The sequence below is a fragment of the Azolla caroliniana genome, unplaced genomic scaffold (assembly GCF_043228905.1).
Source record: "Azolla caroliniana isolate FFs.n. ecotype wild unplaced genomic scaffold, voAzoCaro1.0.p SCAF_1, whole genome shotgun sequence".
In the NCBI taxonomy this organism is placed as follows: domain Eukaryota; kingdom Viridiplantae; phylum Streptophyta; class Polypodiopsida; order Salviniales; family Salviniaceae; genus Azolla; species Azolla caroliniana.
Window position 1 is genome coordinate 4,024,118 of NW_028230436.1, and position 27,840 is coordinate 4,051,957.

The window sequence follows — 27,840 nt, forward strand, 5'->3', positions numbered from 1 at the left end:
ATACCAACTCAAAAGGAGACAATATCATATCTCTATATTAAACTAAGATGTTATCTTTACTATATCCCATGATGTCAAAAAGAGAAACAAAAGAATCCAATCTTTTATCAAAAAGCAATAGTACATGTGATTAAATTCATGGTACGAAATCCTCGTCATAAGCTTAACAACAACTCTACACATGGTGACATGTCCTGAGTCCCGACTCCTACCAAATAGGATACGTTTCACGATCCATAATGTGCATTGTAATGAGGTTCGATAGGACACAAAAAGGTAATTAGCTCTTTGAAATATCAAATATCAAAGTTCTTATGATTTATAAATACTACAACAATTAAAAATGCAAGCATGTGAAGTTTGAACCCACTTACACTAGATGCTACAAAAGCGTGTGGGCTTGATGATGTACATCATAGTACCTTAACTTTCTTACCCTAAAAAAAATTACCTTATAATAAATAATGAGTGCAAAAGTATGGTATTTACCATATGTTTTTAGATGGTGTTTTTCATGCTCGAATGATGAGAATGTTCGCGAATGTGAATGCACGAATGATACATATGCTTCATACTATGATGTACATCATATAATTTTAGAATTTCTTAAATTGTCAACAAGTAAAAGAGAAGTGGTAATGAATAAAAGAGCTATATTACACATATAACACATGAAAGGGGTTAGTTATATGCACTTGGCAATTTGCAAATCATTAATATTCATTGTGAAAAAGGAAACATGTGAATAGATCCATCGTGCAAGCACTTTATAGGACAATAAAGTCGTTACATGATTTGATCACCTTGAAAATATCGGTACGTTGAAATTTGGGTGCATGTCTTGATATTTCTTGATGTCCAAGAGGATAAACACATGCTAATGCCACATTTGGAATGCGATGGAATAGGTCCATGATAAATACCAAATCAAGTTTAAATATGATATTAGAGCAATAACCTACAAAAGTTTTAAAAAAAAAAATCATAACAAGATGAAGGCGTACAAACAATTTTAAGATTAAAGTTTTACGCATCATATCAGAAGCGACTCGCATTTAAAATACTTGGGCTAGAAATGGATTGAAAAACATAATAAGTTGAACATAGAATTGAATACCATTCCAATATGCATTTCACGTTGTAGGGATGGCATAGTGATTGTGATAATGTTGTAGCAATGAAATCCAAAATTCACATGCATAAGAAGAAGGCGAGGAGGTACACATGGAACACATGTGTTAAAATGAGTGATACATTGATATATTGTCGACCTATGGGCAGAGAGAAAAAGTGACGTATGGTGTGGTGTGTGTCCCTTATGTGTTTGGCTTTGATTGTATTGAAACCACTCGTCAATCAATCAATCAATCAACCACAATATATCCTCAAGGGGGGGGGGGGGTGACAAATTGTCACGGGGATGTTAGCAATCGATTTCTCGAAGCCAGTAGTGATACACCAATATATATTGTTAGCATGTTGTGAGTGGATTCAAAGGCCAGATCATGAGCTGATGAACGATTGATTGCATTTACGAAACATGGAAGAAGGCGAAGACTATGGCAACAAACACGTGAAAGCGCACCACACCGAGGGAGGCCATAAAATGTAGACCACAGTCCACACACAACATTCTTTACGCCGCTTCTCGCCCGGAAGTTGGTCTGAGAGGTGGCCGGGGTTTCACAGGGTTTTGTTGTCCGACGGACGGGAAATGGCGGGAACACGGACGGGCAGGACAGGCTGGCCAAGGCCGAGAGAGAGAGAGAGAGAGAGAGAGAGAGAGAGAGATTGCCGGCCGGTATCCAACCGCTGCTGCCGTGTGGCGGCGTTGACCATGCTGACGTGGCGCCAGCATAGTGGGCAGAGAGAATCTTCGGAATATTCGTCGGAAGGGAAGAGAACGTCGCGCAAGCCTCTCTCTCTCTCTCTCTCTCTCTCTCTCTCTCTGTCCTTCCTTCTTCTTACTGTTTGTGCTCGCTTGTTCTTATCCTTCTTCTTCCTTTTCCTCGGCTATCTCTGCGTTTCCTCTTCCTCTTCTCTCCCCTGCCGCTTGGTCATCTTCCCTAATCTCCTTCTCTTCAATTTACTAATCCATCTCTTCATCATTATTCACTATATATATACATATATTTGTATACATCTATACACATAATCCTCTCCCTTCTTCTCCGTCAATCCCTCGTTTCAACTTGATCCGATTCAGTTCAATTCATTCAAGATATCCCACGCAGAATTTGAAGCACAAGAACCCTGAAAAGCAGAAGAAGCACTAAGTCAAATAAATTAAATCGAGTACAAATCCAAAAATAAGCATAAGAACCCAAATCACTGAAGAACAAAGACATAAGAGGAATTAAGAGATGTCATTGCCTCGCATACACTCGTTTCCATGGATCTTCTTCCCAGCCAAGAATGGGGACCAGTACTGTGTTCAGCGTAAGTTTCCTTGTGTGGAGAGCGATTCTGACCTCGAACCTGGCACCTATTCCCTCCAGAAATTCTTTCTATATGAAATAGAGGCGGTAGGTACTCATCCATGTTCTAATTTTCATTTCGCCTTCACATTTTGGTTTTCTTGTTTTTTGCTGGTGAAAACCTTCAATTTTTTTATTGTACCGATTTTCGGTCTGAAATGTTGCGTTGTTTTAGGTAACCTTAGTTTTAACTCAGTGCTTTGCTTGCTGTTTCCCGAGTTTCCCTTTCACCCTAAGCTCATGAATTTATGATATTCTGGATAAAATGTCAGTGCATTTGTTTAACGAATGAACGCAAATTCAAATCCTCTCTACGATTTTCTGCTAATCTGGGTGAAAAAGCCATTCAGTTTAATGAATGAGGTTAATCTGCCATAGGCTCATGTATGGTGAATGATATATGCGTATATATTACTTCATCTCTACAATGTTTCAACACTTCATGAAATTAACAAAGGTGAATAAACACAGCCTATTTTACTGCATATCATATATAATATAAGGAAGTAAGTATATGAACTATGCTGAATGATATAAGTGTGCATGTATGTTTGTATGTGTGTGTGTGTGTGTAATGTTTTGACATTTGATCTAATCAACGAAGGTTACCCAAAAGCCGATTTTACTATTATAACGCAAATGATACTCGTAGATACATGCACGAATCTCTCTCTCTCTCTCTCTCTCTCTATATATATATATATATATGTATGTATGTATTTATATAAAATATATTCTTCACATCTGTATGATTTAGCACTTTATGAAATGAATGAATACCAATAATTAGCCTTTTTTACTGCTTATGATATCTGATATAAGGAAGAACATATATGAAACTTAATGCATCATACCTTATTGTCATGGCAACATTTTTATTGTTGTAGAGATTCTATCTCATTGGAAAGGATGAACACGGTATTCGGTGGAGAGTATTAAAGATTGATAGAACAGAGAAAGATCTTAACATTTATGAGGATCCAGCAATATACTCGAAGGAAGACTGTCTGGACCTTCTCAAGAGATTGGCCGAAGGAAACCGTAAGCATGGTGGTATAAACCTTGTAACAAAGGCCTATGGGATAATTGGTCAGTATATTAAGAGATGAATGAAAACAATGTGAACAAAAAAAGAAACTTGTGGGTTATATATATGCACATTCTTTATTTTCAGGTTTTGTCAAGTTTCTGGAGCCTTATTACATGATTCTCATTACAAAGCGCCGGTTTCTTGGTAGCATATGTGGACATTCTATCTATGCAATATCTAAAAGCCGGCTACTGATGATCCCTCATCCTTCTCTTTTGACAAGTTTAGCTGTCTCTCGATCTGAGAAAAGGTTTGTATCATTTCGGCCCATAACTGGAACCTAATCACAATACTGTTGCAAATTCTTAACCTTTCTTTACTTTTCTCTGAAATACAGGTATATCAGATTATTCAATTCAATCAATCTTTCCAGAGATTTCTTCTACAGTTATACCTATCGTGCCATGTGGACTCTTCAGAGGAATGATATTACGGGCAAAAAACAGAAAATTCCATATGATGACATGTTTGTTTGGAACTCGTTTCTTACCAGAGGATATCGGACATTACTAAAATCCACCTACTGGATTGTGCCCCTGGTGCATGGATTCTTTAGGCAGGTAAATCTCTGAGCTTGAGCTAGTAGTTTTGACGCCTTAGTTTGTATTTACGATCTCTTGTGGATCATGGTTGTTTCCCTTTAAAAATGCAATAGAGCAGAGAATATTTTCGTTGTAATATTTGTATGTCCTATGATATGCTCAATCCTACATGATCAAGCAAAATAAAATTTTAATTTCGGAGTGTGGACTAAGTATTTATTAGTAAGAAAAACATTTGAAATCATTATTGTGGATGGATTCTGAATTTTTCAGGAGAAATTAGTTATCGAGAATGCGAGTTTCACATTGACACTAATTGCAAGACGATCGAGGCACTATGCAGGAACAAGGTCCAACAATATCTTTTCTCATGGTTTCATTGACATTAAAAATGTTCTCTACATTTTCTCTTATCGACCGAATTTATTTTTAGGTACCTTAAGAGGGGTGTTAATGCGAAAGGTAGAGTGGCAAATGATGTAGAAACAGAACAATTGATTGCTGATGAAACTGGTCAGATTAGTTCAATTGTCCAACATCGAGGATCTATACCGTTATATTGGTCACAAGAAACTGCCGTGCTCAGCGTAAAGCCAGACATTATCTGTATGCATATGGTTTCAGCCTTCAATTTCTTTTTCATCTTTACTGTTTGATTTGATCTTCATGATTTTTTCATTACACTTTTCTTAAACACCGACTTATTTTATATCTTTTCAGTGCATAAAAAAGATTCTGAGTATGAGGCTACTGCACTACATTTTGAGAACCTTGCAGCTAGATATGGGAACCCGATTGTGGTTCTGAATCTGGTCAAGGTACTTAAACAACTTACCTTTTTTGTACTTAACATATTATAATAGGTTCAGGCACACCCTTGTAAGCCTGTGATACATTTAATAGCTCAGATTAGGATACATTCATTTGCTGGGCTCCTCAGAAAGAAAATAAGTGGAAATCTTTCTCATAAATGAGATCAAAAGAAAGAAAGTGTCATCCAATTATTGCTGAACAGTTTTTTTCTGAAGAAAATGTTTTCTCATTGTACAGACAATGGAGAAGAGACCACGGGAAACTATCCTTTGTAGAGAATTTGCAACCTCTGTGGCTTATATAAATCATAAGCTACCCAAAACTGATCGCATTTGGTTCATCCAATTAGATTTGCACTTATTTGCAAAGAGGTCTGTAACCATTTACATTTTGAAGATTCTATGTCTATTTTATTGATTTTCCTATGTTACATATATGAACATTTTTTTCACTGAATCCAAACATTTCAGGCAAAACAAGTCCATAAACATGTTAGAAATACTGGAAAATAACGCTGCCGATATGCTAGATCGGGTTGGATTTTATTGCAGCGGAAAAAACTTGCACAATAACTCTCGCCATGATGAATTAAAGTAGGTATGCTGTTGGATTTTAACTGCCCAAAAGTCTATGGTACTTCAAATAGTGCAAGATATAGATACTTAAAGTATGGTCAGTGTGAATCATTGATATTCATCTTACAGTGTGCTAAGAACACCAGTGACAAGGATGCTTCAACATGGGGTTCTGAGGACAAATTGTATTGATTGTCTTGATCGCACAAATGTTGCACAGTATGCATTTGGGTTAGCAGGTTTGGGCCGGCAATTGCATGCACTTGGTTTGTGGAGCAATAATCTAGCTGGTTCAAACAGCAATCTCGGAATTACTCTGATGGAATTCTATGAAAGTATGGGGGATACACTTGCGTTACAATATGGTGGTTCACCAGCTCATAACAAGGTCAGATGGAGCTTAACATTTGTGTTTTTCTTTGTAATTTTTGTGAGAACTTTTAATGACTTAAAGTTTTCTGAATAGTATTTAACAATTCGTTGTGTCGATATTAACAATATTATGGTGAAGTGCAGCTCTTTTTGCAGTGGCAAGGGAAGTGGAATGCAACCATCCAATCTCAGGAGTTATTTAGAGCTTTCCTGAGGCATTACAGTAATGCATACCTTGATGGAGAGAAACAGGACGCAATAAATATGTGAGTGCCATTGTTAGTTTCAACTCTTATTTACACGTGTCCCTTCTTTTCAGATACGAAGATAACAAAAACTCAATGTGCAGATTTTTAGGGAATTTTCGTCCAGAAGCGGGCAAGCCCGACCTTTGGCAGCTAGACTCAGACAATCACTTGAAATTTAGACGAGTTGGAGATGATCCAGAGAATGATTTAAGGTAACTGATATTGTTCACTGACTACCTAATCTTGCATTACTCTCGTTATATAATTTATGAAACTGAAGAGCAACTTATATTGATATGAATATTATGTGCCTTTGTAGGCTATAATCTTGCATTACCCTTGTTATATAATTTTATGAACTGAAGAGCAACTTATATTGATATGAATATTATGTGCCTGTATAGGCTATCATTCAGAAGATCACTCTCAGCTGGGAGTACAGTGGAGATGGTTGATAATTCAACTATTTTATCATCAGAGGTCGCATCCCAAATGGATTCAAATGCAATTCAAAAGTTGCGGCCATTCAAGAGTTCTTTCAATACAGCGAACAAGAGTTTGACACTGAGTGATGCAGAATTACATCAATGTCTTGAAGATGTTGGAAGATCTGGAAGCTATTCCGATTCTGACATCAGGTATGTGCCAGTGTCATTAAGTCACATGAGTGACGTTCTTTACATTTGGCCATGGATATAATTCAAAACAGTTTTTCTCTTTCTTTTTACATCAGTATAGCTGTAGCATTTCAGTTTGCATGAACTTAAAAGGCTGTAAGATGAGCGTTCACATCAGATCTTGTAGTTATTCGGATTGAATGAATGGCATCAAAACCTTGTCAAGGTTTAGTTAGGAAGCTCTCAGTACATCTGTTTCATGTTTGTAAGCTGAAACTGTTTTTATTTCATTTGTTGGAATACCAAAAAAACATTGTTAACTAGTTATGAACCTCTCAGTATCTGTTGGGTGGCTGTAACCTGAAACAGTTTTTACTTTTTTTGCCAGATCTTGTAGTTTTCCAATTGAGTGAATTACGATAAAACATTGTTAATTGTTTGGTTAGGAAGTTCACAGAATATCTTGAAGCAATCCAGATTGGTTTCTTAGTCTTTTTAGCTTGTTATAGGAGTGAAGGGGGTCTTTGTGATAGTACTGATGCGGGCTGGATGTCTTCATCAGGAGATGAAGTACAAGAAAGGTGAAACTAGAAATAACTTTTTATTTCACATATTTTAATCTCTTGATGGTGTTACCTCTTCATCTCCACTCATCTTTTATGTGAGTTAGATGTCGTTACCAAGAGTATTTTATTCATGTTTGATCTATAAGTAATACTCGATTTACTTTGTCTCTACAGACACATCACAAGAATGAACAACACAGAAAGTAATGGGACAGCCCCCAACAGTTGGCAGCATACACTTTCGGAAATTCTCAGGAGGGGGGAAGATAATGATGACCCAGATGATCATTTTCAAGTATAATATTGTGTTTTACATTTGATACCAAATAATCAGTTTTGTAGGTCAAATTCAGAATGTAGAGCTAATGAACAACCCTTTGTATGCAGGATTTGACAGCTCTCTTGTTAAATGCCAAGTCCAAAAAAAGCTGAGCAAGATGTTTGGTGTACACACGAATCTGATTACAGGATGTAGCTGGCCATCTGCAAGGGCTCCTCTTATTTTGACATTTTTGAACTATATATATTTGATTGTTTCAGTGGATAGACAAAGCTGAACATCAGATCCAAGGCAGACACCCGATCATTCTATATATTGTAATTTACACTCAACTAATGGATAATAACGGAGGATGGGCGAGGCACAGCCTTGAGGAGACAATATTGTGACAGAATTTTGAAAAGAAAAAGTGGGCGCCCAACCAAACATCTCGTCTCACAATGAGATAATGCTTTACTCCCAAGGAGTCCATGGAGCTACCCATTCAGAATGCCTTTTTTTATGACATATCGACCTTCTGTATTTATAGATGACATTTTAACCTAAAAGATTTCTCAAAAATTGTACAAATCATACCCGTGTATAAGGCTCCTGTATATTTCTCACCAATGTATGAAATAACATACTCATATATAAATGATTATACATCGCAATTATATTGAGGCCAAGGATCTTTAACTTGCATGAAAATGACCATTTAAATCATAAATGTATAAATCATACCCGTGTCTAAGCTCCTGTATATTTCTCACCAATGTATGAAATAACATACTCATATATGATTGATTGTACATAGCAATTATTTTGAGGCCAAGGATCTTTAACTTGCATGAAAATCTATTGTAGTATAAAGTCAGAAGATGCAAATAAATTCATTGTAAGGCATATTGTTATGCAGTAAAGGTTCCTTATCTGTAATTCAATGGAATTAAAATGTGTCAAGTTTATCAGCACAATGCCTCTTGATTAAGGAGGGCCTTAAAAAGTTAGTCTGAATTGTATCTCAAGAAATTGCTACATAATATACAGATCAACTGCTAACTTCTTAGTTTCTTTACAGTTTGATTTTTCATGCAAGGATAGAGATACATGAAAAAATGGGATCTAGATTAGACTACATGCATATTTGGAAGATGAGTCAAATCTAAATTTTAATCCATTAATCAGAAGATTATGATGTGTTTCCTAAGTTTGGAGAACTTCTCCTTCAAGAAAATCCCTCAAATTTGAAGGATCGTAAAATATGAATATAACTTAGAAAACAATATATACTTATCACACAGAATGAGATTAAATTCACTCTTTGAGATTTAGATTAGATTGATTGCAAACCGTATAAAGAAGAACAGAGATTATCAAAGGTAAGGATTATTACATGATTTGACAAAAAAATTCTCATTGTTGCAAATTTGACTTATGGTCTGGCTTGTACAAAAAGAGTGCCCTTCGGCAATAATTATTATTGGTCTACATTTGAGTCAATTATATAAACCAGTGTTCCATGATCATTAACCAGATCAAGAGTGTGTAGACAAAATTTCAGTGGTTATAATCTTGCTTGGCGCTTCTCTTTTGGACATCTTAGAACAAGGCTTTGCTAAGAGCAAAAGCAAAGTAAAGTCCCAAAAGAAAGAAAGGTCCTTCAGTTAAGAAACCCAAATTAGCGAGGATATATATACGCAGAAGACTCTCATCATAGGCAAACAAATATTTTACTTAAATATGAAGAAGAAGGGGGCGGAATGTCAATTCTAAATGATGAAGTCCTATGTATAATTAAAGTCTTTTGAGTTTCCAACCGCAGCTTTTTCTTCTCCTCCATCTTCCTACAAATGCAGGCAATAGAACTACTCCTAAGATTTATACCCTCAAAGGAGAGAACCAAGAAGAACTGGGATTTCACATTAAGCCATGGCATTTGCATCGCTCATCTCGCCATTATATTTCTTCTTTTGGTTTTCATCACACATTCCGCTTTTGATCATAAAAAATTTAAACGAAAAATGGTCTCGTCATACAAGGTCTCACAGGGGTTTTTGATGGGCTAACCCTGCAAAACAGAAAGTAGATATAACTCAATATCAGAAAATAGAGTTGCAGCGGAGATTGAAAACAAAGACTACATTTTCTAATTTACTCCATTTTTTCCTTTATATATACTAAGTTAATGTATGTGGAACTAGGAATTAAATACTACCAGTCCTAATGTACTCCATTTTTGTCTTTTTTTTATATATCCGAAGTTTATGCATGAGGCCAATTAGGAACACTACCCTTTCTTATTTTCTCCATTTTTTCTTTTACATATTATAAGTTTATGTACATGGGCTTAGAATTAAAAACGCTGCCCTATCTTATTTACTCTATTTTTTCTTTTACATATGCAAAGTTTACGAATGTGGGACTAGAATTCAAAAGAGTTGCATTTTTAATTAGGGACTAGAATCCTATTAAACCTTACCCTGACTGCTTTAAACCTATGATTTGATCATCCCCTCTTTTTGTTCGACAACAAAATAAAGCCTTTATATCATAGTTACCTGATTGGAAGCGAACCCAGTATAGCACCACTGCAGTTCAGTGCATTTATAGCACTTTCAGCCTGCAAAGATAATAAACCAATAACTAAAGACAAGACTTGCTAATGCTGTGGAATGATAACACATTACTGGGGAAAACCCCAATAACAACCTAGAAAGGTAATACATGCTTGCCTATCTGCTGCGTGAGCTATCTTTGAGATAAATTCCAAAGCATTAATTCATAATTAACTCCAAGTTTTTGTTTCCGTATGATTCAAAACAACAAGGATACATATATACTAACACATTATGTATTTGTCCAAATAAAATGACATCAGCATCTGACATATTGGATGCAGAGGAACTATTTTCTATGGGTGATGTGGTGTGCCACAGGGTTATACAGCAAATAATAAAGATTAGTGTCCTCAACTCAGATTTTAACATGAAAATTTCTTTCCTATTATGTTGCTGTATACAATAGATGATAAGTTTATGATACATAGTACATACCATGACAAATTCAACAAAAGCAATGCGTGTGGAATGGCGATAATCTCCAAGTAGCCTGAGTCGTGCAACCTGAATTGACGACGATGACATGCTTCATGCATTCATAGCTTGACAGCCCCTACTACTAAAGAAATACACTCTCAACTGTAGGAAGATTACCTCGCCACATATAGATTCGAAAAATAGCCTCACTTCTGCTTGAGACACCTACAAGAAACGATTATGGATTCCAAACTCAAAAACAATCAGATTCATGACTCGACTGCAAACAAAGATGTCCATTAACAGCCACATACACAAATGCAACACACCTTCTTATCAATATTCGTACAATAAATTGTCCTCGCACACATTTCACGCTCATTCTCAGACTGAAGAGAACAAAATACATATGTAAGTCCACCAGTTTCAGAGTCAATATGATAAACATTTAGAAAATGCATGACACTGACAGATTTCAAAATATACCTGAGGTAAAAATGTGGGATTGACTGGTATTATAGCAGTCTTCGAGGGCAAAACTCTCACAGGATAAAATCCCAGCATTGTGCCAGCAAGACTGAGTGCTCTGCGAGCTCCCTCTGTTAAAGGTAAAAACATTCCAAAGACTGTAAATGTTTGCCTATGCATTCCATACCTCTATACCCCTATATTAGAGTGATAATCGCAAGTTATTGCCCACCTTCATCAGTGAACTCTACGAAAGCAAAACGAAGGACCGAGTTTGGGTCTCCACACACACGACAATCCACCACCTGTCACAAGATCACTCAATAAGTATGATATAACAAATTTCAATAAGGTAGATAGCTGCTGTATCAGGCTATCAAAAGAATTACCTGTCCACATGTAAGAAAGAGGCCTGCTAGCTGCTCTTCTGTAACCTGCAAGTTCATTGTAATTCAGAAATCCTCTATTAGGAATCATACAAATTTAGATGATTGTAACTTCATGATGATGATGATGATGATAGACAAAGATGCGCTTGAAAATTAAATGCTAAACAAGAATATTACAAGGAGAAGGAGCATGATTGATGTGATGAGTTAGGATTATTACTCCCACCTGGTGGTCGATATCTGAAACATAAACTGTCCTCCGAACGCTATCATCCCTCTGTGCTCTCTGTAATCTGCTATTTATGCGACGCTCATTGCTGGCATAGCCATTTTTCTTCTATGTACATTCCAGTAAAACATTCACATTATAAACACTAGAAAATGTGACATTAAAATCTACTCGAGAAAAGGTCAATTATAATTTAATGCAGATGTCTCATAAAACCATAGACTTCCATAAATCTTCATCTTTCATTAGCAAATGCATAAACGATGCATGAATTCACTGTTAGTTTAGATGCTAATGCAATGTGCAGTACATTGATGCAATACATATTGTTGTACGAACTAATACACTGCACAGTGATGCAATGCATGGTCTATATAGTCGTGTAACTTAATATTTGGTATATTGATGTATATGACCATTTGCACTGGTGTATTTTCACAAAAGGGGCAACATACTATATTCTTCAATGATCAATCAGATACATGAATCTTCCTTCTTAATTTTCAGCTAAGACTTGAATCATATGACCACCCAATGATATGAATTATGATGCATGGATTTGTTATTCAGTATTCACTTATGTAACACATGGTATATCATTTTACGTTGGCGTATTTCAACTAAAGCAAGAGCGTTATATTGTTCATTAAATCATCTAGCTGTGTCAGATTTCCATTCTTGTTTTTCAAGAAAGAATAAATCATTTTACCAACTAATCGATATAGAATGTCTGATCTCTTTTCTGGTCAAGAATCCAATCATTTTAACATCCAAATAAGTTCTGATTTCCATTCTCGTTTTTCATGCAAGAATGGAATCATTTTTCCCATCAATCTCGATTTCTGATTTCCGTTCTCATTTTTCAGGTGAGATTTGAAACATTTTATATTCCAATCCAAATTCCTATTTCCATTCTAGTTTTTGAGCCAGAATCATTTTATTATCCAATTCAAACTCAGATTTCTATTCTTGTAAATTTCAGTAAGACTCCAATCATTTTAACATCCAATCCGAACTTCTTCGCATAATCAAATTCTACAATGTCATGTCACCAAGAAAGAGCGTAAATGAAGAAGTAAATTCGCCACAAACATGTAGCTAAGCTGTCACAGGAAGAACCGTTAAGAGCATAGAAGACACATAACTGACCTTTCGATTACCGTTGCTTCCTAGTTTGTTTGCGTTCATAGACGACATATCCAAGGAACCATCAAGGAGAGATGGAGGAACAAACTCTTTAGCGTGTGGGTTAAGCTTTGAGAAGAGATCTTCGAGCTCTCTCACGGTGCTTCCATGGAGCCCATTTTGATCATTTCCTCCTTCTGACGAAACAGATGATGAAAAAGAAGAAGAATTAAGGATTCTATTGCCATTCTCAAAATTAGTGTTTTGATTTCCACTCTCAAGATTGGGGTTTCCATTGCCATTCTCAAAAGTCGTGATTCGATTGCCATTCTCAATATTGGGGTTTCCCTTTCCCTTCTCCAGTTTTGGGTTTCCATTGCCATTCTCAATTTTAGGGTTCCCATTTCCATTCCCAAAATTAGGGCTCCCATTCCCATTCTCTGTTTCTAAATTAAGGTTCCGATCAGTATCAGATACCACAAGAGATTCAGAGATAGGTAGGGATTGGAGCTCATCTGGACGATCTTGATCGTGGGTTGTGATGAGTTCAGGTGTGGATTCTACGGTTGAGGAAGAATCGAGAACAGCCATGAAAACAAGGGTAGAAAAAAAAGAAAGAGAGAGAGAGAGAGAGTATAAAACAGAGAGCAGATACGGAGATGGAAGATGGCTCTGATCAGTACGGAGAAATGAATGATGAAGATGGAGGATGGCTCTGATCAGAACAGAGAGATGAATGGAGAAAATATTGGGGACAAAAATGGAATAAATTGAAAAGAGAGAGGGAGAGAGAGAGAGAGAGAGAGAGGAGTGGGGGAGCTGTGAGCTCAATTTTGTTGGTAGGCAATGGAAGAAGAAAAAGAAGAGAGGAACAGAGGAAAACAGAGGAAAGGGGAAAACAGAGGATGGAGAAGAGAAAAATGAAGAAGAAGAAGAAGAAGAAGAAGAAGAAGGGCAAGTCTAGAGAGAGAGAGAGAGAGAGAGAGAGAGAGAAATGGGAGAAAAAAGAAGAGAAAAAAAGTGCATGTAAAAAACAAAAGTAAAGGTGGTCGATTTTTTGTTGCTCTTCTTCCCACTTTATAATTTTTTTGTTCTCTTTTTTTACACACACACACACACACCCCCAACCCAACCCAACCCAACCCAAAACCCCATATTTGTGTTCATTTTAGTCCTCTTCTTCTTCAATTTCTTCTACCACTACTACTACTACTACTACTACTAATTCTAGGCATACCCAGCTTCCTTCTACCAATTCTAGATGCGGCACGGCCTCCCCGACACGCTCCTCCGCCCCCCCCCCCCCCACCCTTCTTCTGCCCATTCCACAAATCCGGAGCCTCTTCATCCTGTGGACTCGAATTGTCCGGTCTTCTGAACACATGCATGCCATCGAGTACACCTGTGACAGGACCCTTGATACGAATCCCTCATTGTGCGTGCATCGTCTCTAGATGATGTAAGCAATCACTACGGAGTTGCCATCAACATCGTGAGAGCAAGCCCAATGTCTGTTCGTGTAAGTTTTAGCTTACCCCCCCCCCCCCCCCAACATTGCTCCTCCTTTTTTCTCCCCCTCCACTTTCGTACTTCATGATGAGCGTCGACCCAAACTCTCAATATATAATCGTGGAAATGAACGGACAATGATTGATGTGATGGTCACTCCAATCGAATGGTGTGCATTATTGTGTATCGACCCTTGGGACAAAATTGTGAGCCTACTGCTAGTCATCGTCATCGTTACTAAGTTCATACATATTTCATCAATCATGTGAAAGACAATTCCCGATGTTCATCCACTCCGTAAAAAAAAAAAAAAAACCCTGCATGCATGACACACCAAATTTTCATTAAGGTAGTAGTCTAAAATTTAAATGCAAGAATTAACTCATTAACATGTTCAACAATGACTATTGGTTACCGTTACTTAACTCATAATTGGATCTTGTGCGATGACAAAAACAAATGATTTTGAAGTATACTAGGGTAATGGGACTAATATATATATGTGCACTTTATTTTTTTCATTAATTTGACGTAGTAATGAGTAAGACAACCTTAATGATTCTATTTGATTAATGTGGTGTTACAATATGTGATAAATATTTGGTAGCAATTGTTTAACTTAACATGGCTACAATGTTATTGTAGATTATGATTTCCACCAACACCAACACTAGTCTCATTAGCAAAAGAAATGATGCGCTAAGCACATGTGCTTGATGGCCAAGAGGTTCGTCTCAATCGCAAAGCCTAAACAATGTAAAATGAATGAGTGCCACACAATAATGACTTGGAAAAACTCATTCATGATGATGAAAATGGTTGAGGATATCCAACTTGTTTTTATCACCCTTTATGGTTTTCACAAAAACAATTCAACATCTAATTCTATGTCTTTGTCTACAATTGAACATTTGTTCAAAGATAAACTTCCATCATATTAATTATGTGCATTGAATATGTCAAGCCATCTTTCAATAACGTGACAAATGTGAAGGTTTAAGGGATGTGAGATTTTAGATTTTGAATCTTGATGTGTGGGAAGTCACACAAAAGAGTCGATGAGTAGTTGGACAAAAAGGGCAAAGCCAAAGCATACTTGCCATGGTATGATGAACGAAGTACACGTGCCTTCTCCATTCATAACAACATACAATCGAAAAAACAAAATCTTGACATTCAAGAGATTTTATTTTTTTTAAACGGCATTGCCAAAACTCAGTTTCCCAAGCATTTTTCTTGATATGAAGCCACAACAAGATTCAACGTGTTAATAATATATAGCATTTGTTGGTTTATTCCAACTTTCACAAACCTCATGTCGGAATATGCTCTCTATTTATTACATCCTAAATAAAACCATTGCTCCTTGCCACAAAAACCAAGTCTACCTAGGGAGAAGCAAATGTTTTAGAACAACTATGTCGATCGCTCTAGTAAAATACATAGTTACCGTAGACTTACAACAAAGAGTAGAAATATATACGAGGATTTGTGGTCAAATTCGGAAAAACTTTTCATCAACCATGGAAATATTCCCAACACTCTTATTACATAGACATTGGAGTTGAAGGAAGGGTTCATGTACACTTAAAAAAATCCTCTTATGATTTCATGAAGGGAAGTTGTACAATGAATTTCCGTATATGTGCCATGTTTTTAATAAGTTACGATAATGCTATAAAATTCTCAAAAGGGGGGGGGGGGGGGGTATTTTCTTACAACCACTTTCCTTCGCAACATCTAATGTTCGTCTAACATTGTAGTACCAAACACCCTAGATAACTTGTTGACCCTTGTGCTTCTTGTAAGAACCATGTACTGTTCTTGCAAATTATGGTCAATATGTACCTCAAACCTTCCCAAACTACACAAGATCAAGATATCCACATACATTGTTTTCCTTTGACCAACAAGAACACACCATATCAAGTTTATAAGAATCAAACAATGGACGAGAAGCTGTTTGGCCCGTCCCGTGTCAGTGATTATATATGGAATAATGAATTCAGTATGTAGCATCCAAATGCATGACTTTCGTGGTGAGCAGAATGGATAATAAAGCCACTTACTTTCATTGGAACTAACGAGAACCGAACAGAAGCATGGATCGTTCCATTCGGTGGGGGGTATTTCAGCCATCCGATGGCAACTAGTAAATTTGGGAGACGAAGATCCATATAGGAAACGAGCACGTATATGTCCCGGGGCTATGTATAGGAGGATATTACAAGCATTTCGATTACATCCGGTCTGCACGGTGCGAGGAGATCCGCGGCTCCGGGAGGTGGGGGGGGGGGGGTTTAAACATACAAAGATTTTGAATGAAGAGGCACCCATGAATATGTACATATGTGAGTGACAAAGTGCAAGCAGAAAGCAGAAAGCAGAAAGCAGAACGCAGAAAGCAGAAAGCAGAGGCAGAGAGGTTTTGGAGGGTTTGGAATGCTGTCAAGGCAGGGAATTGGGAGGGCAGCAGCAGCACTCTGGCGATGGCCCCGATCTTCTCATATCCGATCTGCACCAGCAGGATGTATCCTCACCACCGTGTTGGCATGGCAGCATCGGCCTTATGCCAGCCGGAGCGCCGCCGATGGGTATCTCGTCGAGCTCCTCAACACCGAAATCGAACAAGAGCATCGCCAGCACCGCCTCCCGCCTCAGGGTATCATCGGCAATGAAGACAAGGTTAGTTGTCACACACCCTCCGCCTATTTTGAGCTTTTAGAGAGTGAGAAGAGGTTTCTATATGTGATTCCCAAGACTGAGGTCTGATTTGTATGTGATTCTCGAGAGCGAGAGCGAGAGACGTCATTTATTCGCGACTTTCAATAGAGAGAGAGAGAGATGTCATTCTATATGTAATTTTCAAGAGAGAGAATGATGATGATAATGAGACAAGGTTAATCCATCTGTAATTGGATAGAGATGATGATGATGCCAGTGAATAATACTGAGGAAGCTATTAAAGCCATGAACTATGGGACCCCACAAAAAATTGCATAATTGTATTTCATCTGAGACATCAGAACATCCGGAATCATCAAATAGGGAGTATATAAATATATATGTAGAAGGAAAGGGGCTAGCTACTAGATAGACTGATGAGGAGGTATGCTGGATTAGTCTATCAAAGGAGAACCTTTTTATCTTTTTATACCTCTGTTAGAGACCCAAATTGGGCTATCACACAAACCTTGTACAATTTTGCATGATGTCCAGGTATGCAGGACACAAAGAAATGGCAAGGTACTAAAATCAAAGATAAATAATAGAGAATGAAAAAACTTATAGACAGATTTAGAGAGTTAAATCTTAAGAGTTAGAGTGGGGAGAGAATGGGAGCTCTATATCTAGGGAATCATATACAACTCTATATGCATAAAGTATACTACCAGTATGAAAATCCTAGACTTCTTTTTATATTGATTTATTCTTCCATGTTTTCATCTTGTGAGATCGTAAGTTGGTGAAAGAAAACATGTAAAATCATGTGCATATTGTCTGTTTATTTTCTCAGATCACCATTGTTGGCCCCTTTCAATTAATAGACAAACCAGGCATGGAGGATGTGTTATTGACGAGAACAGTCGGAACTGAACAGATTGAGATTATTTGCATGCTCGAGAAGCAATACCCGGAGGAAGAAGACGAAGAGGAGGAGCAAAGGTTGCAACATAAGCATTCTCATCACTATAATAAGAGCAAATCATCACAAGTTGAGGATGAGCCAGAGGAAACAGTGGAGGTTCTTCATTTAAGTGTGAATATGAAGAAAGGGGAGGTGACCCTGGAACTAGATTGCAGTTTTGTCCGAGGGGCGAGAGAGGTGATGATTGAATATGTGGTGCTCCACGAATCCAATTCGACTAAGTTGGTTGGGCAACCTGAGCCTTATGGAGGACCGATCTTTGAGTATGTCATGATGCACCCACCCTATTTTGTTCTTGATTTTATTCTAAGAATCTTCTTCTTTTTTAAGGGTTTAGGGGTAAATCAAGTTCACCCAAATCTTGTCGTTTTATAAGTGGAAGAAGATATGGGTTTTTATGTACCTATTTTTGAGTATGTTTGTTCCTTTGATCTTGATTTCATGCTAACAATCTTGTTGTTTTCTAAGCAAAGCTATGGGTATAGGTTGACAACACAATGCGCACCAGGTTATCACATTGGCTTCTAATCCCTGCCTGGTCTGGGTTGTTTCAGGGACTTGGATGAAGATCTTCAACGAGCATTCCACGAACTTGTAAAGGCTAGGGGAGTTTCCGTTGATGTTGCGAGGTATATGATGGACTACATGTCTAACAAGGAGAGTACGGAATATGTGCGTTGGCTACACAAGCTAAAAACATTTTTCACATGTTGAATCTTACAGTGAAAATACAGTTTTGTTTACTTCCATTCTGACATTTCCAATGAAATATAGTTAGAAGCGATTTTTTATCTTTCTTGTGTCGTCTCAAAAGCAAAGAGAAATTCATATAGGTTTTATCTGTGACATCAACATTTGGTAGGCTATGCCAAACTAATCTGGGGGTGGTTAGGCTGTTTTTGAATATCTCATTTGATTTATTTTATTGATCTAGGATTCCCACACTTCCGTTGCTTGTTGCAACATGACTCAAATTTGTTGTGTGTTGCTTTTTGTACTAGTAATTGGGTTATTGGAAGGGCATGTTTGACAATGGTGGTTCAAATCACTAAAAATATTCTTTCTTGTATTTTGAAAGTTTTTCATTGTAGTTTATCTTCATGTGTCTCAATTGTGTTCCAAGTAGGAGCTATCATCAATCACATTCATGTAAAAGTGGTGGTTGGTGAACTCAACTTTCAAGTATATGCTTTGTTTCCACTCTCGGTAAAGCTAAGCTCTACCTAGTCAAGTAATATGTTTGCTTATGCACTACTTACAACCATAGATTAATGTCACAAAAATTTGTTTTAAACAATGGTAGTACCTAGTTGTTTCCTCTTTTAACTTATTAGTATCCATGCTGTACTACCATTGCTTAAAATCAATTTTTGTGACATTAATCATGCATCACATTACCCCTAATCATAGAAAGAATTGTATGACATGTAGATGATGACCTTAATGGCAATCAACCAAAAAATACATTTTCTATTGTCCAAATTGTAGCAAACCCACAAATATAAACTATAGTATATGCATATAACTAACTTGAAAATCCCATTTTAACATAAATTTGAAAACCATTATGGAGATGTTCGCTGAACAATGCGATTTGCAATGACCCAAAACTGTCTACACTTGAAGGTTGTCAAGCCCTACATGAATCTAGACTTTGCATTCTACCAGCCTTTCAGGTGAAAATCTAGAAAGAATAACCTTAAAAGTTCGATCAATTTCCCTTGATTATAAAGTTTCAAACAAACATATTTTCTCGTGGCAAACATGTATTAACTTATTCTATTGAACACAATGTAGAGGTCTAGAGGACGGTAATAGATATTCCAAACATGGAAGGGCAAACATGATGCATTAATGTGGATTCAGAGTTGATAGGATCACAACAAGTAATTCATTATTCATCTATGAATATACATGATCACTTTGCAAAGTAATTCAAATAACATCCAATTTTTTCATAGACACGCCGGTTTGATTGAAGTAGCAATATCCGATTGTATTGAAGGGAGGAGGGGTAGAGGTTGGGAATTGTGAAAAGCAGGAAAGGGTATTTTGTGGGGAATTTAGATAACAAATCTTTTTACGTACATGCTCGATTGAACGGCGGGTACTCTGCCTGTCTATGGAAACCCAGAGAAGAAAATGCACAGAGTCTCTCTCTCTCTCTCTCTCTCTCTCTCTCTGTTTTTTCCCTACAAATATTCTGCCACCATAGACAAACAGATCAACTAAGAAAACAAAATTTAATGCATTTCTTATTACCATTCCCCATCATTTTTTGGGTTTTTGGGCTGTGTTTCCACAAGGTCGTCCTTGATGATTTTCACTTTGTTGCCATTAATCTCAATGATAAGATAAACAATAAGGGTAATATTATTAGATGTTAAACTATACGCAAATTCATACATGATCAATTATCTTCATATCTTGTTAGCTTTGATATTTATATATGTAATCGTAAGTTATACAGGAGTTGAGGAACTTAGTTATCTCCTCTGTTTTATTTCACCTTCTTTCTTTTGTCCTAAATATTGGGAATTTTATGCCTTAATTTATTTAAATATCTAAATTATTGCTTCCCATCTTCCTTATAGGACTCTAAAAATTGACACATCATCACATTTAATCTATGTCTTCTGTAGCAAATAACCGTTCATCCAGCAAAGAGGAGATTTTCACAGTTTTTGTTTGATTAATTGTCATACAACCTTTTCTAAAACTTGTGAAAACTAATCTATGTGAATTTGTAGGTACAAATTTTCTTTTTGGTGGCGAGGATGTTAGAGGAGTCACGTTACTGAGATTGTGCAATATAAGTAAAGAAGAGTAAAACAATATTTGGTATTGAAAACATGGAACACAGGAGGGTCAATCTTGCTACAAACGAAGCTTTATTAAAGGGGTACGTACTCTTCTTTTAACTAGGAATGCGTTTTGTATAGAAACATGTAATGTGGAATAAATAGGTTATAGGGGGTATGCATCAAAAAATATTAAAATGTATTCTATTTGCATTCAAACTTCTATTTCATCCTTTCCTGATGATTAGAATGTTGAGTTTCTTTTGCTTTTCTACATTTCTGATATGCCTTTCATCTCTTTCTATAGGTAATCTATCTCAACATCATGATTCTAATAGAAATTTTGCCATTGATTTTTGTTATTTAATCCCAAAAATTGGGCCAATCTTTCATGGCTTTTCTGTTGGCTTTTGAACTTCTCTAAAATAATATATATAGTATCCCTTTATATATATGTGATGTAAAATACTTTACAAGCCACGTGTTTTAATCATCCTTACTTCATGCTTTCTTGATGTTAAATGCCAAAATCGATGTCTTTTGGCTTTTCTTTGTCATGTGATGTTGCCGGCTAGCGATAAATATCCAGCTTTGTATTTTCTAGTTTTCTTGCCATTTTAACTTTGGAATTTATGTGTATTTGTATGTTTGTTAAGGTGAATTCAATTAAACAAAGGATAAAATAATAACCTGGTAACTGACTTCAAAAAATGTTGTATGTTTTAGTATTGATCGTATTGTTCATGATGGAAGCATGGAACATAAAACACTTGAGACCACTCGTTGTAGTATAAAAGGTGTGTTTTTGCTGAAGAAGTGATAAATAATTCTGTTACATATTTTTGAAAAATATTGAAGAACTTATAACATCATAAACTAAAAGACATTAATAATGCACAGAATGAAAAAATTATTACGACTATGAAACTTCAGAGTTATGAGGTAGAAGTAGCAGAATACATATTAATGAATTCTAAGTTTGATTGGTGTCCTCTTAGAATCGTGTAGGTTTGGTTTTTTCCCCTTCTGAACACTATATGTACTAAAAAAAGATAAAAAGAAAAGGGGTAAAGCATTGAGCATCCCCAGCTGATAGGCTGTATATGAGTCAGTAATGTTTACATATGAAAGTTTCCTTTAGAAAAGTTTAGGTTGTTTTGGTTCTCTTCTGGACTGTATACATGCTAAAAAAGGAACAAAAGGAAAGGAGTAAAAGCATTGACCATTTCCGAATGATGGGTTGTATATGAATCAGTGATGTAAACATATGCAAGTGGCGATGCTATATTAGATATACTTAGATAAATCTGCATATGGCCACATTTATGTCTTCTAGTTTTAACGTCTTATTTTGTAATTTACTGTGAAACTTGGGCTAGCAGGTATCCTTGTGAAAGCAAATGATAATGCTTTTGATCGATCACAAATTTGTGCCAGCCTCAACAACACAGCATCAGTAACTGTAAGTTTTTTAATATAACATCTAATCTTCTGGTAATGCCACAAATGCAAATTTTATTTGGTATAAATCTGTGCCAGTCTCAACAACACAGAATCAGCAATGTTAAGTTTGTTTATCTAATCTTTTGGCAATGTCATATGTGATTATTTTTGTACAAATCTGTGCTAGGCTTCACAATACATCATCAGTAATGTAAGTTTCTGCATATAACAACTAATGCTGTATTAACTCCATGAGTCCTTCTTTGCTTCTTTAAATTGTTCTTTTTTCAGAATGCAATGCTAGTAGCTGCTAACGCTGTGAAAGCAGCAGCATGTGAAGGAGAATGCCAGTACATATCAAGTGAAAAGGGCAAGAGCATGGTAATAACAAGTATTTTGTTATCTCCTACTATGTCAATTATTTTAAGTTCGTACATGGTCAAACCAATGTCTATAGTTTATATTTGTATGTTATGAAGAAATGACATTGAATTGTACATTCTAGTACATTCAGATTTCATTTGATCACAAAGAATGTGATTCGAAACTATACTTAATTGAGCACATAAAATACTTTATTCATGTGGGTATTTCTCTTTGGGTTGTCGATAAATAAGCATAGGGAAATAATTTGATCCCACTCACTCTCTGTCAATCTCTGTCTGCCTCATTACTCATCAAAATATCCCAGCCAGTCCTTATAATATGTGGGTATATGAGATATCATTGTTTAAGACATCATATCCAACAAAGTGATGCAATTATATTTCTCTCTGATTCAGTGACCGAAAGGAAGTTTGTCTATTATATGTAGCGGAGTTATGGAGGAGTCACTACCTAGAATATGTAGAGGTTTCATTCGTATTCCTAGAGGAAGGAACATCGAAAAGGATAGAGGGATCAATTGGCAATCTGGCATATAGGTATTATAGACAGTCTCATCAAGATAGGTGTCCCAATTCATGGTAATGTATCTTGTCATTGTTGACGCTATGACCATTCAAATTTCAAAATATATTGTCTGCAGAAAATCACATTTCTACTGCAATTTATGTTGAATGACCTTAATTTTGTGTTAGGAAATAATCGAGAAGATTAAAGAAGAAGATGTAGTATGTGAGGAAAAGCTAGAGAAAATTCGTCTGAATTGGAAAACATTAATGTCGTGTAATGCTCCACAAGAGCTTGCATGGCAAGTTTCTGAACAGTGCAAGGTATGATGCTAGCCTTTAAATAGAGAATTTAATTGCACTTCATGAAAGATAATAGCTTTCTTCTTATTGTGCCAAATTTAGGCATTCGATGAATTAATCAAAGGGAAAAAAAATCTCATGGAAATAATTAAAGGAGAGCTGAAAGCTGTTGATGAAGATTATCATAGAATGTTTCGACAACAGTTGAAGGATGTCAATGCACTCATTATTAGCATGAGTTCTCATGTGATAGATTTTCACCATACTCACATGGAGGAGCTGTCAAAAATTGAGTGTGACTTGTTGGAACAGCGGAAGGATCTCTTATTAAGGTTGCTTGATTTTAATTGCTCATGAATGCCTATTTGTTTTTCCACCCACGTTTGAAGTTTTAGTAATTTCATTTATGACAGAATATCGGGAAGAAGTAATCATGGATAAGGATGAAATAAGCATCATTCATTGCAACCTGGGATGTCAAAATTTATCGTGTCTCACTTAATAGAAGTGCCAAGTTATTTGCAGTGCTAAGTAAGATAGTGCTTGTAAGGACTTGGTGGAAATTTTCTAAGAATGCTGAAATGTAGACTAAGAAAGGCATTAGTACAATGTAGAGTACTCTCAAACCATTTGGAAATTACATTCGATGATTGTGCTCTATTCTCTTGGAGAAAGACCTGTCGATGGATGATAGAGTCATCTCCTAATGCTGCTGCATGAATAATGTAGAAAGCCACTGTTTTGAAGTATGTTAAAGGGCCTGAAGGTTCTATTGGAATGGATGGTTATTTTGGGTATGGGCATGTACTTCAGATGAAACAGTATGACATGTGACATTGCTGATATGGAGGAAGATAGAAAAGTATTGACGCATCAAAATTAGAGGATATATTAGGATTTTAATCATTTCGTGATGTTGCATACATAAGGAAAAATAGCCAGTCTAGCTGTCCTAGATTTTGATAATGTGTGATGAGCTTGATGTTGTAGGGACCTTGAATGAACATACACAATATGGGTAGGAGGCGGCTTCTTGTGCTAGAAATTTAATGCTACTACACAACAGCCAACATCGTTCCTTGTAATGGATTTATAATTCAGTACATCCTAGTTTCAGCATAACAAATTTTGTTGTGAAAATCTCCAGTATAACCTTCGTTCACATCTTGTTCATATATTTTGGTCTAATTTAAATTGGAATCATGTCTGAGGAATTCTGCTATTTCTGTGAAACATTTTGAGTTATTTTATGCACGCATCTATTGAAATATATGCGCAGTCATATGTACATGCATACCTGCACATATACAACAATGCACATATATATTAACATCAAATCTTGGTGTAATTTTACATCTGTTTTCTTTGTCATAGAAATAAAGCAGAAGTAGATGGCTTATTAAAAAATGTACGAGCAAAGGAAAGTTCCTTAAAAGAGGACCTGTTGAAGCGGATAGAATCCTATACAAAGTCCTTGGATACTATTCGTACAGAAGATACTGAGGACTATAATCTTCTTAAAGTTCGGCTTGAAACTGATATACAAACCCTGCAACAACATCTAGAGTCCATGGCTGCAGCTTATCAATTGAATACTGAGAAGCTAGATTACAATTACGCGGTTCTTGTTGAGAGGGACCATGATAACTATGTTACAGCTGGTCAACAGAAGAGAAAACTCACAAAGCAACGCGACACACTCTGTACACTTAAGATGCGCCACAACGACTATGAGAAGCGTTTCCTTATGCAGAATGCGAAACTCACTAATGATTATGAGAAGGTCGTAAAGCTTCTGCAAGATTTGCAGAACAAAGAACACCAGCTACAGGCTGCTCAAGAGAAAGAATATTGGGAATTCCTTCACATGCATCACCAGTCTCTGTCAATACTAGCAAGTAAACTGCTTCAGGCAAGAGAACATACTGCTTTTTGTTGTTAAACCATGCTCATGATATCCGTGGTCATGGTATACTTCCATAAAAAAATCATGGTACGCATTTAGTATAGGCCCTCGTTTTTAATAAGCCAAATTGCCAAAAAAATCAATAGGATATAGATTCCTGGAAAACTGAGTTCATTACAACCTAATAATCTTTATCCTTTTCCATTTTTGTTCTTACGGGATATTAAGGAACTCTTACTTTGAGAAATAGTGATGAGATATTATGGCCATTTTGGTCATGTTCTTGAACTGCACATTTCAACCCATATTCAAACATTGTTATCATGAAACTTTGAGTATGAGCTGAGGAATGGAGAGCATGAGGAGTACTTGGGGTGTATCAATTTGAATTGGATCTTTCATGTCACCGTGAAAGTTTAGCATTAATGGTATATAATGTCCTTAGAACATCTGTTAGCATGTCTTCTTCTCCATTGGAATAATTACTTCTTTACAATCATATACCCCCTTCCACTAAACCATCAAGTTAGTTTATGGATGATTTTCAAAATCTGAGTAGATGTACATTCTTTTTTGTTATTTTCAGGCTGACAAGAAGATACATGAACAACTATTAGGTTGGGTGTGGCATGCACCACCGACAGATGTATTTTTATCATTTGGATCAGTTATTTCATCACAAAGGAAAGCACATGCTCGAATTTCAGCTCCAATGGAGGATACGAATGAACAGGGCACAGGTGGGCTATTTTCATGGTGGATATCTATAAATTTCCTATCATAACTTTTTTTGGCGGTGCATTTATTTTTCTCAGGAAACAAATAGGAATGTCAAATTTCCTCACACTTTTTTCTGATCTGGATATCAATGTAACGATTTTACTCAGTTCATGGAATTTTTTCTTTTCTTTATATCAGAGTATTCTCTTTGTTTCTGCTTGTATATGTTTTTTGAAGTCTTGGTGATAGATTAAAATGTTTCACCTTTTCAAGGTCTCTTACCTGTATTGCCTTCAGTCAGCTAATGTAACACCTCTTACAAGTATTGCCTTAAGTCAGCTAATGTAATCAATTCTCTCTGAATTTTGTCTTCAAAATTTGTACTCAAGCTCCACATTCTCTTTTTCTCCTCCCTTATAATCCTACCGTGTTACTTATTATTAACATCATTCATTTAAATTCTTACATCTTCCACGTGTCAATACCGATTAAATGGAGACAGTGGAGACCTCTGAAAAAAAATCGCATTGGTTTTATGCATTAATAACATGCAATTGCAATTCTTTACACTATGATACAGATAGCATCCCTGGGTGTCTTGTGGTTCATCAAACAAAAAAAATAGAGCGTCCCAAGATAACAGAGATAGGTAAAGTTTGGAGAAGCTATAGTGCTCTGATCTCTCCCAAGGTGCTACATGTATGGGCTGCCTTTGTTGCAACTCTCCTGAACTATCATCGACTTTTACAAAGCAGGTGAGCACATTGACAAAGTTGGCCTTGTTCTGCTTCTCACTAGATAGAAAAAAAAAGTCTTCTGAAATTTGAATTTGAGATTATGTGATACACATGTTATTCGAGCATTTTAATAGAAAGGCCTTGTTACCTCCTACTAACATGCATAGATGCCATAACTCAAGCCCCAATGGTTTAAACAGTTATATGTACAATGAACATCTTTTCCTGATTATCAGCTCGTAAGATTGTTATAACTAACCAAGTCTCTCCAATTCATGGGTAAACTTCATGTTAAATTCACTTATGATTTCTTTTTTTACTGTGCCTGTGTAGAACAAAGGTGATGCATGAAGTCTATACACTAGCGCAAGAAAGGGAGCTCTTGCAAGGAGTTTTGAAACACTTCATGACTTCCAAGGTACCAACATAGTTTCATCACGCATCATCTTGATTACCACATTTCAGTATAAAATTTTCCTCTTATGCCAGGGTTCCAAGAGGAGTTGAATTTACTGCCACAACAACAAATTTGTAAAGAGGCATTTCTAAAAAAATTGTACATAAAACAATGACAAAACATGCAGGGTTCACGTATCTAGGTGTTCCATAGATTGCTGTAGAGAATGCATAAGGAGATACACTATCTCATATAATTCTTAAAGGAAGATCAAATTTTTATTTTAATCTACCTGAAAATAAAATTGCCCATTTCCCATTCGAAAATTTTGAATTATACTCTTTAGAACTGAGAACGACTAGCATTGTACTTGAGGTGTTCGTGCACACACAAAATTCCTCATTCAATTGGTAACATAGAATATTTGCAGTGCAATTCATCCTAATAATTGGGTTTATATTCCCAAACCTAACATGAAGCTACAGAACAAGAAATCATCAAATGAATCCAGTCTATCTGTTATGTTGAATATTGATAAGCACCTTGCCATCTCCCATATAACAGTCTAACAAACAAGAAAATACTGTTTGCTACTTCTTGAATGATGTATGGAAGAGGGAGAACAACTGATACAGAACCATGAAACTCTTTTGTCCATAATATTGTTCATGTTGAAT

General features: G+C 36.3%; 4 protein-coding genes across 7 annotated transcripts; 3 read left to right on the top strand and 1 right to left on the bottom strand.

The window, feature by feature from the left end:
- Positions 1-2,125: 2,125 nt before the first annotated feature.
- LOC147868439 (phosphoinositide phosphatase SAC2-like) lies at positions 2,126-8,248 on the top strand. The gene is made up of 16 exons (XM_087319210.1): positions 2,126-2,525; positions 3,365-3,566; positions 3,652-3,817; positions 3,905-4,127; positions 4,383-4,459; positions 4,543-4,715; positions 4,830-4,927; positions 5,160-5,293; positions 5,393-5,515; positions 5,627-5,885; positions 6,014-6,135; positions 6,219-6,329; positions 6,522-6,755; positions 7,244-7,315; positions 7,475-7,595; positions 7,688-8,248. The coding sequence occupies exons 1-16, from the start codon at positions 2,364-2,366 to the stop codon at positions 7,730-7,732; spliced, it is 2,322 nt and encodes a 773-aa protein (XP_087175336.1). The 5' UTR covers positions 2,126-2,363; the 3' UTR covers positions 7,733-8,248.
- A 668-nt stretch (positions 8,249-8,916) lies between these two features.
- LOC147868440 (polyadenylate-binding protein-interacting protein 8-like) lies at positions 8,917-13,586 on the bottom strand. Of its 2 annotated transcripts, none has more exons than XM_087319227.1 (10): positions 12,833-13,586; positions 11,681-11,788; positions 11,455-11,499; positions 11,298-11,370; positions 11,084-11,196; positions 10,927-10,986; positions 10,775-10,822; positions 10,616-10,684; positions 10,121-10,182; positions 8,917-9,630 (listed from the first exon to the last, which is right to left on the bottom strand). In XM_087319227.1, exons 1-10 carry the CDS (start codon positions 13,397-13,399, stop codon positions 9,573-9,575), a joined length of 1,203 nt encoding a protein of 400 aa, XP_087175353.1. In that variant the 5' UTR covers positions 13,400-13,586; the 3' UTR covers positions 8,917-9,572. The 2 variants fall into 2 exon arrangements, with proteins under 2 accessions (XP_087175353.1, XP_087175347.1); XM_087319221.1 differs by having other exon boundaries at positions 11,681-11,791; positions 12,833-13,578.
- Positions 13,587-16,693: 3,107 nt separating this feature from the next.
- On the top strand, positions 16,694-18,759 carry LOC147868441 (uncharacterized protein At2g39795, mitochondrial-like). The gene is made up of 3 exons (XM_087319238.1): positions 16,694-17,002; positions 17,835-18,229; positions 18,521-18,759. The coding sequence occupies exons 1-3, from the start codon at positions 16,760-16,762 to the stop codon at positions 18,678-18,680; spliced, it is 798 nt and encodes a 265-aa protein (XP_087175364.1). The 5' UTR covers positions 16,694-16,759; the 3' UTR covers positions 18,681-18,759.
- Positions 18,760-20,060: 1,301 nt separating this feature from the next.
- LOC147868442 (dynein regulatory complex protein 1-like) lies at positions 20,061-27,592 on the top strand. 3 transcript variants are annotated; one of them, XM_087319256.1, is made up of 12 exons: positions 20,061-20,117; positions 20,717-20,868; positions 21,494-21,564; positions 22,150-22,229; positions 22,502-22,591; positions 23,290-23,424; positions 23,506-23,735; positions 24,778-25,315; positions 25,896-26,049; positions 26,610-26,784; positions 27,100-27,184; positions 27,256-27,592. In XM_087319256.1, exons 2-12 carry the CDS (start codon positions 20,819-20,821, stop codon positions 27,271-27,273), a joined length of 1,626 nt encoding a protein of 541 aa, XP_087175382.1. In that variant the 5' UTR covers positions 20,061-20,117; positions 20,717-20,818; the 3' UTR covers positions 27,274-27,592. The 3 variants fall into 3 exon arrangements, with proteins under 3 accessions (XP_087175382.1, XP_087175376.1, XP_087175390.1); XM_087319250.1 differs by lacking the exon at positions 20,061-20,117 and adding an exon at positions 20,131-20,333; XM_087319264.1 differs by lacking the exons at positions 20,061-20,117; positions 21,494-21,564 and adding an exon at positions 20,131-20,333.
- Positions 27,593-27,840: the final 248 nt, after the last annotated feature.